Source organism: Procambarus clarkii, chromosome 10, assembly GCF_040958095.1.
Source record: "Procambarus clarkii isolate CNS0578487 chromosome 10, FALCON_Pclarkii_2.0, whole genome shotgun sequence".
In the NCBI taxonomy this organism is placed as follows: Eukaryota; Metazoa; Arthropoda; class Malacostraca; order Decapoda; family Cambaridae; genus Procambarus; species Procambarus clarkii.
Window position 1 is genome coordinate 28274864 of NC_091159.1, and position 15566 is coordinate 28290429.

General features: G+C 38.9%; 1 protein-coding gene across 1 annotated transcript in view; it reads left to right on the top strand.

Annotated features, from left to right (window-relative positions):
• Positions 1-9134, top strand: part of LOC138363245 (protein APCDD1-like) — a 41711-nt gene extending 32577 nt beyond the window's left edge. Inside the window, exons 6-7 of the mRNA XM_069322253.1 lie at positions 3155-3321; positions 7045-9134. Coding sequence (XP_069178354.1) covers positions 3155-3321; positions 7045-7621 — 744 coding nt within the window. The 3' untranslated portion in view covers positions 7622-9134. The remainder of the gene's footprint in view (positions 1-3154; positions 3322-7044) is intronic.
• The last annotated feature ends 6432 nt before the right edge of the window (positions 9135-15566 follow it).

Sequence of the window (15566 nt, forward strand, 5' to 3'; positions counted from 1 at the left end):
AAGGAGATTAGGAGGTGTCTGCATCATAACATGGAGGCAGCTACAGGAAATGGAGAGATTTAGGAGTGAATATAATTGCACCAGGAGGGGCGCGCGCACAACAGGGTGACATCAGCAGCAACCAAACTTACAAACATTAGTCTGTCGTTTAGAAGCCAAAGTCAGGCATTCTGCACAGCCTTTGTTAGACTAATACTTAAATATGCACCACCGGCACGGAATCCACATCACGTCAAGCATAAAATCAAATGTCTTATATTATAAAGGTTTGCAAGGAGTTTAGTGACAAATAGGCTTCCCAGCTGTACCCAATGAGAGGCTTCCCCTAACTTCCAGCAGGGTGGTGCATGGAATTATGTGATAACTTCAAAAGTTTTGAACAATTTCTGTAGTTTTCCTCACGGTCCATGTATTTAAAAACGGTTCTGAATTTGGAGAACGCGGCATATTCTCTCGCACAATTTCTTTTATGTGATCCTCAGATGACACAACTATCCATTGATCTCTTTGTCCAAATTCTTTGAAGCCTCTTCACATTATTTGCAGGTGTGCGCGCGCGCGCCGTTGTTCTATTCCATATTCCTCAACGTGACACTTATTGACGTTAAATTCTATCTGCCACTTGTTGCTGCGTACATTTATTTTGTCCAGGTCATCTGGACCTGGACAAAATATGACAATTGGGTATGACAATTATCTAAGTCTCTTATCTTTCCTGATAATAATCAGCAAACATTTTAAAATAATTCTGTGTTTCTTCAGATAGATCTTTATATAGAGAATATCACTGGGCCCTGAACTGAACCCTGTAGTACTCCACTAGTAACATTGCTCCTGTCTTATATATTGCCTCTGATTATCTTTCATTTTTGTCAGAACATATTTTATCCATGTCAGAAGTCTTCCTGTCATCCCTCCAGAATGTTTCAGCTTCCATAATAACCTCTTGTGGGGACTGCCAAAAGCCTGCCCCCCCCCCCTGATAAATTTAGTCAACCCATCCGTCTTCTTTCCAGTATACTGTCCACGGCTCTATCATAAAAACTATGCAAATGTGTTACACAGTATCGTCCTGTTCCGAAGTCATACTGTGCGTGTTATCATGTCATTTCTCTCCAGATATTCTACCCATTTCATTTTAAATATTTCTCTAGTGCTTTTGACTACCATGGTTGTCAAGATTGAGTTCTGTAATTTAGAGGGTCTTCTCTGCTACCATTCCTTGTAGAGTGAAACCGTGTTTGTTTTTCGTAGATCTGCTAAGATTCCTGTACGTAGAGTTGTGTGAAAAGTCAACTGGAATGGAATAGTGAGCTGAGGTGCACCTTCTCTCAGCACCCAAGATGAAATTCCATCTGGTGCAACTGCTTTATTTCTACCTAACAACCTGAGCATTTTTTCAAACTTCATCTCTAGACACTAATATGTACTCTATATTGTTCTCTTAAATTCGTATTGTGTCTGGTTCTGGTTCATTTTGTACAACACACTTTCGAACTGTTCATTTAGTGTTTGAATGAAAGACCCCAGCACCTAGGGCAAGCCTCGCCCAACTTTCCAAGATGACACTGGGGGAAGGGAAGGGGGTATGGGAGTGTCATGGGTCAGCAGAGGTAGCTCGAGTGCCACACTTAAATATCTGAAGCTCTAAGTCTCCGTCCTCCCGGTGATTTTCATAAAGTCAAGTCTGAAATGTTGTTTCCATAGAATTATTTAGAAGCTTCATTGCTTCTTAATAATCATTTTTTTGTGAGAGGGGAACTGATGTGATGACCGAGCTTTGCTCGCTGCACACACCACTTTGAAATTCAATCCTCACACATTTGCCTATTGAGACATGAACCTTTTCTCATTAAGTGTTTATGTAGAGCATGTATGATAACAGGAGACGTAGCCCTGCTCCATGGCTGGGGGGGGGGGGGGGCTCGAGGTGTCTTGATGGCCATGACAGCTGCCACACTGGGCACGGGCGCGCCTCCGAGACGGAGGGCAAAGGTGGCGTCTCATCAACACGTATTCTTGATTTGCCACGCCATAAAAAAGGCAAGAATAGGTGTGGATATGAGGCCAGGCAGGAAGTGTAGGTGTGGCCGACACACCTGGAGCCTGGCCTCCGGGTGTGGCCGACACACGTGGAGCCTGGCCTCTGGGTATGGCCGACACACCTGGAGTCTGGCCTCCGGGTGTGGCCGACACACGTGGAGCCTGGCCTCCGGGTGTGGCCGACACACCTGGAGCCTGGCCTCCGGGTGTGGCCGACACACGTGGAGCCTGGCCTCTGGGTATGGCCGACACACCTGGAGTCTGGCCTCCGGGTGTGGCCGACACACGTGGAGCCTGGCCTCCGGGTGTGGCCGACACACCTGGAGCCTGGCCTCCGGGTGTGGCCGACACACCTGGAGCCTGGCCTCCGGGTGTGGCCGACACACCTGGAGCCTGGCCTCCGGGTGTGGCCGACACACCTGGAGCCTGGCCTCCGGGTGTGGCCGACACACGTGGAGCCTGGCCTCTGGGTATGGCCGACACACCTGGAGTCTGGCCTCCGGGTGTGGCCGACACACCTGGAGCCTGATCTCCGGGTGTGGTCGACACACCTGGAGCCTGATCTCCGGGTGTGGTCGACACACCTGGAGCTTGGCCTCCGGGTGTGGCCGACACACGTGGAGCCTGGCCTCCGGGTGTGGCCGACACACGTGGAGCCTGGCCTCTGGGTATGGCCGACACACCTGGAGTCTGGCCTCCGGGTGTGGCCGACACACCTGGAGCCTGGCCTCCGGGGTATATGTGTGGGGCTGAAACATGATGATGATCAAGAATTTACTCCAATACCTGGATAATGTATAACTGCCTTGTTACACTTTTTTTTTGTTTTTTGCTAAATTGTGTCTAGTTTTTTCTTTTATTGTTCAGATCTTTTTTTTTACTAGTTTAGTTACCGATTAAAATAATGCTAATTTAATTTCCTAAACTTGTGAAGGTATTGTATGTATATGGTCTTCCCATTTAATATTTATATAGAGAGTAATAATGATGGGAACATGTATACAATTGATTATATGTGTAGCCCTTGAGCTGGAGTGTTGGGTGTGAGGCAGATGGCGGTCAGTGATAGCACGTGTGTTGACTGTATTGTTTGTTGTTGTTGTTGTTGCAGGCGAGTGAGTGCAGCGTGTGCAGGGAGGTGGGCCGGAGCAACCAGTGGAGTCCCGCCCATCTGCACGCTGGGCCCACCCTCCCACTGATGCTGGCCGGGGCCTGGGCCTCTCCCTCGTGTGAGACCAGACCCTACGGCATGTTTCTCACCCGTAACCTCCTCTTCAGGTAAACTAACACCCACTTGACACTTCTCATATCTTCTCATATCACTTCGTAAATAATCTTTGGCATTATGTACTATCAAAAGGTTTTCCTCAAATTATTTTCAGAGTTTAAGGCCTATTTGAGGGTCACTTTCTTTTTTGAAGGTGAGTACAGCAGAATATGACTTTTGTTAGCAAGTTTACAGCTTTCGTGTCCCACTGTTCATCCCACCTGAGACTGGTAGGTCAGTTGTATACCGAGCCACCAGTCGGTTTACAACTAGGTCCCCATTTACTCACTGCCTAGGGTGAATGAATCTAATGACAAAGTAAATTTCAGTGTCCACAACAGGCACCAAAGCAAATCCTGTCAAGCCACAGTGAAGAAACATAAACACTGGAACCTGAGTATAGATAGTATATTCAACTCAAGAAAGGAAAACCAAAAATTTACCCTCGGGATGAGCAAAGGAAACATCACCGAGGGTCAGAGCACCTTTGGTTTCTCTTCCAGCAACCTAAAACCCCCAAGACCTTTTTCCTCAGAGCCGCAACAAAGAAGAGAGACTGGGGTTCCAACCAGAGAAGCACACGAATCCTGGAAAGTAGATTCCTGAGGTTCAACTCAAAAAGAGAAGGGAATCAATGTGGAGGGTCGCTCTGATTTCTTTCACAACCCCTTAGTGGGTCAACCCCCTGATGCTGCATTTGCCAGCCTCGCAACTGGCTGGGCGTGTGAGCCTCAAACTGCTTTAGCTAGACTCGGTAAATGGAACACACACACGAACTTGGTAAACCCAACAAAAACGAGGGACACCGACCACTCACTATAGTATAAGTAAGGAGGCAAATCAGCTGCAAGGCAGACACAATTCCAATCAAAACCACTTGACAAGGGAGAGTGAAATCTGTCATGTTAGAATTGACCCAAGTGCACCTTCAGTTAACATGCACTGCTCCAACACACAACTGGAGCTGAGCTAAGTAATAGAGGCTGGTTATTTAACATGCCTACAAAAGTATAAAGTGTGAAGTGTTACAGTTCAAAACAAAGGGGTCATTATATCAAACGAAAGACTCATCTCCTTGCATCAACCTCCTTGCATCAACAGGGTCTGCAAATTATAAAACAAAATTCATGCACTGCCAGGAGACTAAGATAATTTGAGGAGTCACTCATACAGGAAGCCTCCAGCCCCTTAGAGAAAATATCTCTGGTGGGGTGAAATGAAATGCAGGCTTAACCTCAGGAAAGGGGACCCTGGCCATGGTTAGAGTGAAATAGAAGCTAGGAATGGCTCTCGGTTGAACAGAAGTGCCATGGCGTGCCAACTCCACTTTGCCTGAAAAATTGGAGAGAGCCCAACAGAGATAAAGTGGTGAGGATCGTGTCACACCAGGTGAAGGAGTAAGCAGGTAGGCCAGCTGACACCGTGGATATCCTGGGTTACATTCTGATGGGGTTTACCCTGGATATGGGTTGATCCCCAGCCTACCTTTTCCTTCTTAGAGCAAATCAGATTTTGGTTCTAGTTTCTGGTAGGCGATGGATGATCTCAGATGTTTAGTTTGGGAATCTAAGGATTAGTTACTTGGTGTATAAGTAAGGAGAGCTACTAAGGGAGGGGCCTTGCCAGAAAGATTGATTGATAAAGATTAAGCCACCCAAGAGGTGGCACGAGCATGAATAGCCCGTAAGTGGTGGCCCTTTTGAACCATCACCAGTATCAATAGATGATACTGGAGATCCGTGGAGGTGCGACTGCACCCTGCGTGACGGGAGATGTCTCCCGTGTTGCCTGAGAACTTTGCAGGTTTTCTTAGATGACAAAGGCTAGTATAATACTTTTGGCACAGGAATTTTATACTCTATAATGTTTTTGTTTGATTTGTGTCCGTCACCCTTGAGCTGACGATCAATAAATTTATATTTTTAAAATTTTGATTAGTGACAATTACTTTGTATGAAGATTGGATTGTTTTAAATCGAAGTACATTCTTGCCAAGCCACTAATAGGTTCTGCACAACATTCAGGGAAAATCTTAAACCAAACAAAATTGATGTTTAATACATAGTACTTGTATAAATTCATTACTATAATGCAAATACTTTAATTACAGTAATAGTAAATTTGCAAAACAAGGATCTATAGTTGTATCACGTTGGCACTAGGGGGCATGTACTGTAATTTAATACAGTACTGCAGTAATTGCATGATATGGAGAAAAAGTAATTATCATGAGAAAATACTAAACAAGTGTGGCTATATACCTTTCTTAAGCAGTACAATACAGTATGTTTGGCATGTTTGAGTTCAAAGATACCGTATCATTCAGGATACCAATATGAGTACAATTTTTAAGTAAGATAGTTGATGTAGAGTCATTTGATGGGGAAGTCTCCAAAGATGACCTAGGATCAGAGGTCATGGAAATTGTCATATGACAATTTTGCTTACGATAAAACAGACCCGTTTTGTCGTAAGTAGGGACAGGATTAGTTAAATTCCACTGCCTGCTCTTAAGGGGCCGTCTGGTTATTATAATGAAAGTTGTTCAATGTCAACCAATATTATTTTTCTAGTTGTATATGAAAAGTGCTTAAATTGTCCCAAGTTTCAGTACTGCAGCGTAAATAGAAAGGGAGTTTTTTTTTTTTTTTTTGAACGTTTTTTACACATTTTCAAGTCCACACGTCAGAACACACGTTTCAGATAAAATTATTCTGTGACACTTTTCTGACACATTAGCATATAGTAAAGGATTTGGGGATTTAGAATTTCCAAAACATCTTTAGTTTTCCTAATACAAATGTTCAAAGTTCCCCAAAATTTTTTTGCAAATATGGCATGTTTATTGCTATTATAAAATCAATAAATGAACTTAGAGAAAAATGAAAGCCCCCCAATGTAGAGACATGCCCTCCACATATACTGTGTAAGTTTCATGTAAATTGAATAAAAAATGAATCAGTTTTGTAAACGTTTGTGTCAATTGAAAAAAAAAACAGAAATGAATAAAGTCTAAGGTTCTAAAATCTGTGGCTGAGGTTGACATCAACCAATTTTCTCCAAAATTGGCATCCTTACAGATAGGCTTACGTACAGTCAGGTGTGTAAGTTTGATGCAAATCGCCCAAAAAAAATGAAAAAAAAAAAATTTAAAAAAAAGAAAGAAAAAAAATCCTTTTTTTTTTTCCTTAAAATTTTTTTCCAATTAAACTAATTATATTATTTGTTTAATATATGCTATTGTGATAGCAAAGAGTCGTAGCTATGATTTCAGTTGACACTTTTGATTGATAATCGATTTTGACCATTTTTGCATAATTTTCACAACTACTTCAACATTTTTTTTCTCCCTTCCTATTTATGCTACAATGCTGAAACTTGGACCAGATGAAACACTTTTCATATAAAACTTGTCAAAAAAGTTTGATTGAAATCGAATGAGTTTTCATTTTTGCATTTTTGGACCCAGATGCCAACCAGACATAAGGTCAATACACTTAAGGTCATACACTCGGCACAATTTGCTATCATATCGAATTCATTACATAGTTGTTACCCGGTTTGCTTTACTTCTCTTCACTGTATTATGTGATCATTTATGTTACTTTGAGTTATATGAGTTGTTGTAACATTGTAATTTAAGCATGGTTTACTTACCTAAAGGAACACCTATATCTTAACAACCATAGTTTGTCTTATCAATGACCCGTTGATCTGCTCTATCCTCTCCACAGCCCAGTGGGCCAGGAATGGTCGATGACACTACGCTACTACCACGATCCCGAGTGTTCCAGGCCTTCCTTCACTCTCCATGCTACTGGCACATATGCCCTTGCCACACCTGCTCCTTATGCCCACGACTTTATTGTTAGTCATCTTGTGATGACACCAGAAGACACAGACATGGCCAATGCTCTCAACTCATACAAAGGAAAGGAGTGTGGGCGACCAGGAAGGTGGCTGCCAAAGAAATCACAGGATGTCACATCCACCGGAGGGTGCAAAGCTGTTGGTGTGCGGGTGCCTATCGTCGAGAAGGAGATTATTCGCACCGGTGTGGACGAGATGGGTGGCATGTGGCTAACACTGGGGCAAACACCCACCACTCCACGACAGATGGGTGACTCCCCAAGACCCACCAGCTGGGGGCCCACCCTCATCAGCTGCAGACATTACAGCTCTCATGACCAAGACAACTCTATCCTACCCATGATGGGGGCCCGTACTGCTTCATCCTGCACATCCTTGACTTACACAAAATTCCTTATCATCCCGCTCCTGGTCCTGTCGCTGCACACTAGGGAACCTTGAGACTGAGAGCAAAGTTTCAGGGAAGAGTCATAAAAAGTATAAATATCAGTAAGCTGTCATAGAAAGTGAGGAAGCTTACAGCAGATACTAAGAGCCGTGTAAGTTATGATTGAACGTTAGAATTCTGCGACAATATTAGCATTCATTCGTAGTTGTCATATCCAATGTAAGTTATCTTAACTTACTTTTTGTCGACAGTGTAGAATCACAAATGTTGTTTATGCAGCACCCGACATTCTAACACGGGATTAAAATCTTAAACATTGTACTATACATAAAGCTCCTAATGATGATGATATTAATTATAAAATAATTTTTATAATTTATCAGTACTGTATATGAAAGGAGCACAAGAGCTTCATGTATAGTACAGTGCTTAAGATTTTGTTGGGCTTAATGTAATGAATGGTTTAAATGTGCCATTACTTCCAATATTTAATAGCAACATCTGTCTCAAGAATTGGTTTCGAGAGAATTTATATAAATTGCTTCTCTTCTGCCCCATTTGGTTTTTCAACATTCCATTTAGCTATACAAGGACATAAAAATAACAATTAGTGTGTTAGCTTTAAGTAGATAGTTTGATATGCTCCTATAAGCCCACCTGTAACATTCTCCCTAGACTTTAATATCTTTAATGTTTACATTTTGTATACCAATTCGTCCAGCTAGAGTTGTTGTACTAATCTGACAATGTCTTTAGGAGCTTTGTTATTGTTAACAGGTATGTATTATAAACTGCATCTTCGTCAGTGTAGAGAGGTTAGACATGGATTTACTATTCGATCTTACCTATGCAACCAATGGGGTGGTCCAGTGGATGATAGACATGTGGTCCAAGCTGAGCACAGATGTGTCGGACCAACACTGAAAACGTCATTGGATAGGGAGACCTTGATAAGCCTAACAGGTATTCTCCCTAACAGTAGTACACTGTACCAGAATTCCAGTAAACATAATGGAAACAGGGATCTTGTGCTATACTGAGTACTACTGCATTTTTTACCCTGAATATTTTATTGCTGTACGTAATCATGTTTGGATTTCTAGCACCATTTATGATGATTCATCATGCAATTTGCCTCAATCTATGTTTAATGTGAGGAGTTATTTAGTTAAAGTATTTATTCACTGTATATAAACATAAAAATACAGAAAGTCAGTATAGGAAATTAGCTCCAATATTTTTTAAGGAGACTTGGCTAACTTAGGACCTGAATGATGATTATTGGTAGTGGAAATCACACAATGTTCCTTAAACACAAAGGTTACGTAACTTTGCAGCAACAGCCTGTCTCATGTGGAAAAAGGTATTCAATGCTTGAAATTAATTTGGTTTGAAATGTCATCATTTAATGAAAATGCTTGAGATCAGGACTACGTATGTATTGTACGGTATCTGATTTAATGTTACTACAGATGCTCAAAATTACTACAGATGCAAAATATTTTATTTATATTTGAAACTATTTATACCTACACCCTTTAACAAAATTTAATTTTTGAAAACTTGTTACCATTTTTGATAAACTTTACTAACGAAATAACCTCAAATATGAACATTCTCAAACTATCTCGGGATTTTCAATGCAAGGACAATGAACATACTTTTATCAACGTCAGATGAATACTTAAATTACTTCATCTTAAAACAATTCAATATCTGGCAATTCTCAAGACATTCTGCAGTCCATCTTGCCTATGGCTGCCCTACAGCAGTTCAAACCCTGAACCACCTACCTCAACCTCACGTCACAATACTACATCCATATAAATTACTTTTAAAAAGTATAAAAAAATAATCACCCCAGCATTACCATAATTAATTATGTATAATTTTCAAGTATGGTTAGGTTTTCTTGTATATAATTGTACTTTACTTTCTGCTTTAGGCAGCTGTATAGTTACACTGCAAATGTGTAACAATGTATGTTGTTGGTGGTAAACACAGACCCAAGTTGACATAACTGGGATGCTTTAGCTCTCTGGTGATTGTGTGCCGATTTAAGTGTTCCTCCCTAGTGGCTTGGTAACCACTTACTTACTTACTGAATACTAAATGTGTAGATTTTGTGTGTAAGACAATAGGATTGTGTGTGTGTGTGTGTGTAATACTGTAGTCGTCAGTATTAACTAAGAACTACAACTAGTTCCTGTATTTATCGTGCACTACTCGATTTGAACCATGAATGGTCTTACTCGACTAAAACTCGAGAATGATTATCATTTGCAGTTATTATTATTTGTGCTGCCTGGGGTATTTGCTGTCATGCCAGGGCAGGTGTCAACAAAAACATGTTATAGGATATCGTTTCACATTATTTTTTTAGCAGGTATGGCAACAGGTTAATATTAGTTTACAAAATTCATAGCACTAATATAGTGTAGTAAATTTTTCATAATTTTCTAGTATAAATATTGTAAAGTTTACAGCATATTGAGACATTAAACCTTTAGTAGAAAGGAAACTCTAACTTTAAATACAAATTTGAAAAGCCTAGTTATGGATATGAGAGAAACTTTGAATAAGGTTAACACAAGTTTGTGCTCATTTTACTCTGGCTCATCATAAGCTAGCACTTCTGACTTTAATAAGCATTATCTAGTCAAAATGTTTTGTATTGCATCTGATAGTTAGCAAATAATGATGTTGTAAAAAATGTGGTGTCAGACTCGAGCTTCCTGTAACTTACACCTATGGATGCTTAACACAGACAAAATTCTCCACGGAAGTTAGCACACTGGAACTGTACACAGAATATATATATATATATATATATATATATATATATATATATATATATATATATATATATATATATATATATATATATATATATATATATATATATATATATATATATATATATATATATATAATATATATATATATATTATAACATATTGCTTAAAAACTTTTTATTGCAGTTTATGAACTAAAATTGAAGGTTGCCATTTGTAGTTAACAGATCTTGAGTGGATCTGATCGTAAGTTACAAGTGTGCAATTCCTACATTCACATCTGCAAAAGTATGTCCAAGTCACTGTGCCCATCCAATTTATTTTTTTCCAAACACTAAGGCGCATTATATGCTCATATTTATATCTAACCAAAATGTAGCAAGGAATCAACTCTCCAAAAGCTAACAGTAGTATTAAATTTCAACTTTGCTATTACAGTATTTGTCACCAATGCCCCCAACTATTCTACCCAATTTGGCGCACTTTTTTCACCCCTTTCCCTGCTTAGTAGTGGTACCTCCGCTCAGCTCCCACGTCCACCACTTGGAGGTTTTTACCCTCCACTCAGTATGCTACTCCCCCACTTATTACTCCTAGCATACCTATCCCCTTGCAAGGCTCTTACTGCTTATATTCAATACTCTTACTCCACATTTACAACTGCCAACAATCAAATACTTAGATATCTAGTCCTCATTTGTGGTAAAATGTAGTTTAAAAAAAAAAGTACTGTCCCTTAAGTATTGTTTTCATCACATACAACTGTGTGCAGCCTCTGTTGTGAGCCTCAACAACCGCCCACCAATGTTAGGAACAAGAAGGTAATCATCAGTGGGATGTCACACTCTGGGTCCCACCGGAAAAAAATATTATGTAAAATTTGATTCATGTAAATGTAATAAATAATGAATTTGTAGATGATAGCCAACGACAAATTAAGCTTTCACCATCACTAGGAATTTGCCCACACTCTTGTTCCTTCCCCCAATCTTACCTTTTAAGTCAAAGTAACTTCATGTTCCATTATTAATGTAATGTAAACAGGAATAATATTATAGTACACATGTTTTGATGAGTATCAAATTAAACTGAAGTTTATGACTAAGAAATTAGGAATAATTTGACAGCTCAGCCAGGGCTCATGGGGTAACTACAGTATGCTGATGTATATCTAATAAATTTAGACCTGATATATGTTTTAATCATCCAAATAGGTGTTACATATATATAATATATAATTACAAGTGCATCACTGTAGAGCGCAAAGGCGCCGTTTGCTCCAATTTTAAAGGATAATGTTATTTTTCCAGCCAAACTTCTGATGTGAACTTTACGTACTATTTTCCAAGGTTATTCGAATATCATGGATCAGCTACATCAAATTGAAGGCTTTTAGTTTTGTTTTGAGAAATCTTGGAAGTTCTAAGTAAATTATAATAAGCACTATAAATTATTACATATAATAATGGTGTGTTCGCCAATCAATATTATATACAATAGTGTATGCTTTGAAAATCGAAAGAGAATGAATTGTGGGAACGTCTACAGAAAACGATGTTATTTTGAAATGTCTATAGGGTAAACTACTGCAAACAGGATAGATATACAAATACAATTTTTTATTCAGGAAATGTACATATATACAAGGTAATATACAAAAGTTGATGGACTCATAGATAGAGCTAGTACATACAATGCCTAAAGCCACTATTACGCAAAGCGTTTCGGGCAGGAAAAACACTAAGACTAAAACTTAATACTAATTGTGTACTAACCTTTGTGTACTTAGGCTCTGCCTTTCCTTTCAAAAGGTTTTGACTTTAGTTAAAAAAAAAATAATAATATTGTCATCTTTATTATTGTCTTTTTTCTTTTTACTCCCATGTTCCATAGTACACTGGCTTTGCCTGTGTCCTCTAGTATAAACTTCATTATCCAGTGTTCCTGAGTGTATCTCTATTTAAACTACCTCAGTTTGTTTTAGTGTAACTTTAGTATTCAACTATAGTGTACTTATAAAAGTATAGTAAGCAAGCTTTTCATTTTATAGATTTCATAATTGCTTTTTGACTTTTTTGGTCATCTATTGTTATTAATTATTCAAGTTCATTTTTTACATTCCTAGTTCCCATTAAGTTTTTTTTACTTAAAATTACCATTAAGTTTATATTACTTTAGAATTTTTATTCTACTTTTTTCTTTGTTTTCTATTTTGTAATTTGCCATTCTTGCCTTGTTTTCCTGCAAACAGCCTTTTTATGCAGACAAGTATAGACCCAGAACTAAACCTCTTATCCACTATCTGTGACAATCATCACTTCAATGATCAAAATTGCAGATATTTTACAGCACATGATGTAAACAATGTATTAACAGATAATCACAATATCTCTGTAATCAACTTGAATGTTAGATCCCTAGGTAAACACTTCGATGATGTTAGTGCCTTGATTGAAACTATTGACAACAAATTCTCTTTTATTATACTCACTGAAACATGGTTGAAAGAGGATACTACTCAACTCTTTAACATGCCTAACTACTCGGCAATTCACAACTGTCGTCAAATTCAGAGAGGTGGTGGTACTGCTCTTTACTACCACCAAGAACTAACATGCTTAAAAATAATTAGAACTAGAGACTGCTGTGGGGAGTATATCTTCGCCAGTTTCAGAGTCAAGGGTGCCGAGTCTGTCCTGTCTGTGGGCGCAGTCTATAGAATTCCTAACACTGATGTGTCCGAATTCAATTCAAACTTTAGAAATCTAATACTAGATAACAGACTGAACAAAAACCATCTAATTATCGCAGGGGACTTTAATATTGACCTCTGCGAGCCTGAACACCCTACTGCTGTTAGCTTCCTCAACTGTATGAATTCCTGCTTCCTCATACCCTTAATCACTAGACCAACTAGAATCACTGATAGTACTGCTACGACTCTAGATCACATCTGGACCAACATAACCTCTCCGCTTACTTCAGGTATAATCACCGATAGCACTACAGACCATTACCCAACATTTCTCTTAACTAACATTATCAAACCACCTCTTGAGTCAAGGGAGTTAAGCTTTATGTTAATGTTAAATAATAAAATAATGTTAATGTTAGTTAATGCCCGAAACGCTTTGCGTAATAGTGGCTTTAGGCATTGTATGTACTAGCTCTATCTATAAAGCCAACAAACTTTGTAAAATCTCTTTATGTATGTACCTTTGCCTAAATAAAAATTATTATTATTATTATTATTAACTGGGAGTCCGAGTTAGGTAACATAGGGGACATCAACCTAGCAGTGCAATCTTTTCTTCAAACAACTCTTAGCCTTTATAACACCCACTGTCCTATCCTTACAAAACAAGTCACAAACAAAAGGCTTAATAATCCTTGGCTTACAAAGGGAATACTTAAATCCATTAACAAAAAACATGACCTTGAGAAGAAGTATAGGTTAGGAACCGTCTCCAAAGAATTCTCAAAGAATTACTCGTTATTGCTATCTAAAATAATTAGACGAGCCAAAACTAAATACTATGAAGATAAATTTACCCAAATAAAGAGCAACATTAAAAAAACTTGGAGCACAATTTCACAAATATTGGGATCAAAGAAGATTTTAAATAACAAACCAACACTCCTGTCCAATAACGTTAGTCAGCTTTCAGCCTCTGATTCTGCTATTGAGTTCAATAGGTTCTTCTCTTCCATTGGGTCATCCCTTGCAAATGATATTCCATCTTCCAGTACTGATGTTAAGGACTATCTTACAGGTAACTATCCAGTCTCTGTACCTAAAGCCTACTAATTCCACTGATGTCAATGAGATAATCCTTTCCCTTAAAACCAAGTCTAGTGCCCTCGAGGAGATACCAACTTTAATTTACAAAAAAGCCTCCAGATCTTTAGCCCCTGCTATTGCATTGCTCTTCAACAAGTCACTTGAACTCCAAACCTTTCCAGACATTCTAAAAAAAACAAGAGTAACCCCTGTCCACAAACGTGGTGATCTCACAGATGTTAACAACTACAGACCTATATCAATCCTGCCTAACTTGTCAAAAATATTTGAAAAACTAATCTACAAGCAGCTTTACTCTTTTCTAGCCAAACACAATATACTTAGCTCTTGTCAATATGGCTTCAGACCCAAAAAAGCACTAACGATACACTTATTAGTATGATTAACTTGATTCACGCAGCTCTTGATAAAAAGGAGTTCCCTGTTGGGTTATTGTGGACCTGCGTAAGGCTTTTGACACTGTCAACCACCAAAACCTTCTTCTTAAATTACATCATTATGGAGTCAGAGGACACTCCCTGCATTACCTCAAATCTTACCTTACTGACAGGCTCCAGTATGTTTCTGTGAATAATACAATTTCTCCCACCCTACCCATCAACACTGGTGTTCCTCAGGGCAGCATACTTGGCCCTCTCCTCTTTCTCATCTACATTAATGACCTTCCAAATGCCTCCCCACACCTCAAACCAATTCTATTTGCTGACGACACAACCTTCATTTACTCCAGTCCTGATCCCCTTGCTCTAAATGCCACTGTAAATACTGAGCTAAAGAAAGTCCATCTTTGGCTAACTGCCAACAAACTCACCCTTAACATTGACAAAACGTTCTATATTCTGTTTGGCAATAAATCCTCTAATCAAATAAATCTCAAAATAAACAATACCCAAATTTGTAACAAATTAGATGGCAAATTCCTTGGCGTTCTCATCGACCACAAGCTGAATTTTCAGGGACACATTCTAAATATATCAAAAAAAGTTAAAAAAAACTGTTGGCATTCTTTCTAAGATCAGATATTATGTATCCCGCCCTGCCCTGGTGACTCTATTACTCCCTCATCTATCCATATCTCAACTATGGTATTTGTGCTTGGGGTTCTACTACCCAAAATCATTTACGTCCTCTAATTACTCAACACAAAGCTGCTATTAGGACAATATCAAACTCTAGCCCCAGACATAACTCGGTACCCCTACTCAAATCTCTGAATATGTTAGATATTAAGTCACTGCACATTCTCTCATGTGTATTATACATACAGTATATAAAACGCTGAACTGTAATGCCAATCCTGACCTCAAAAGATTCATTGAAGGTTGTAACAGAACCCATGAGCACCACACCAGAAATAAATACAGTTTTGATATTCCTAGAGTACGACTTAACCAAACTAGA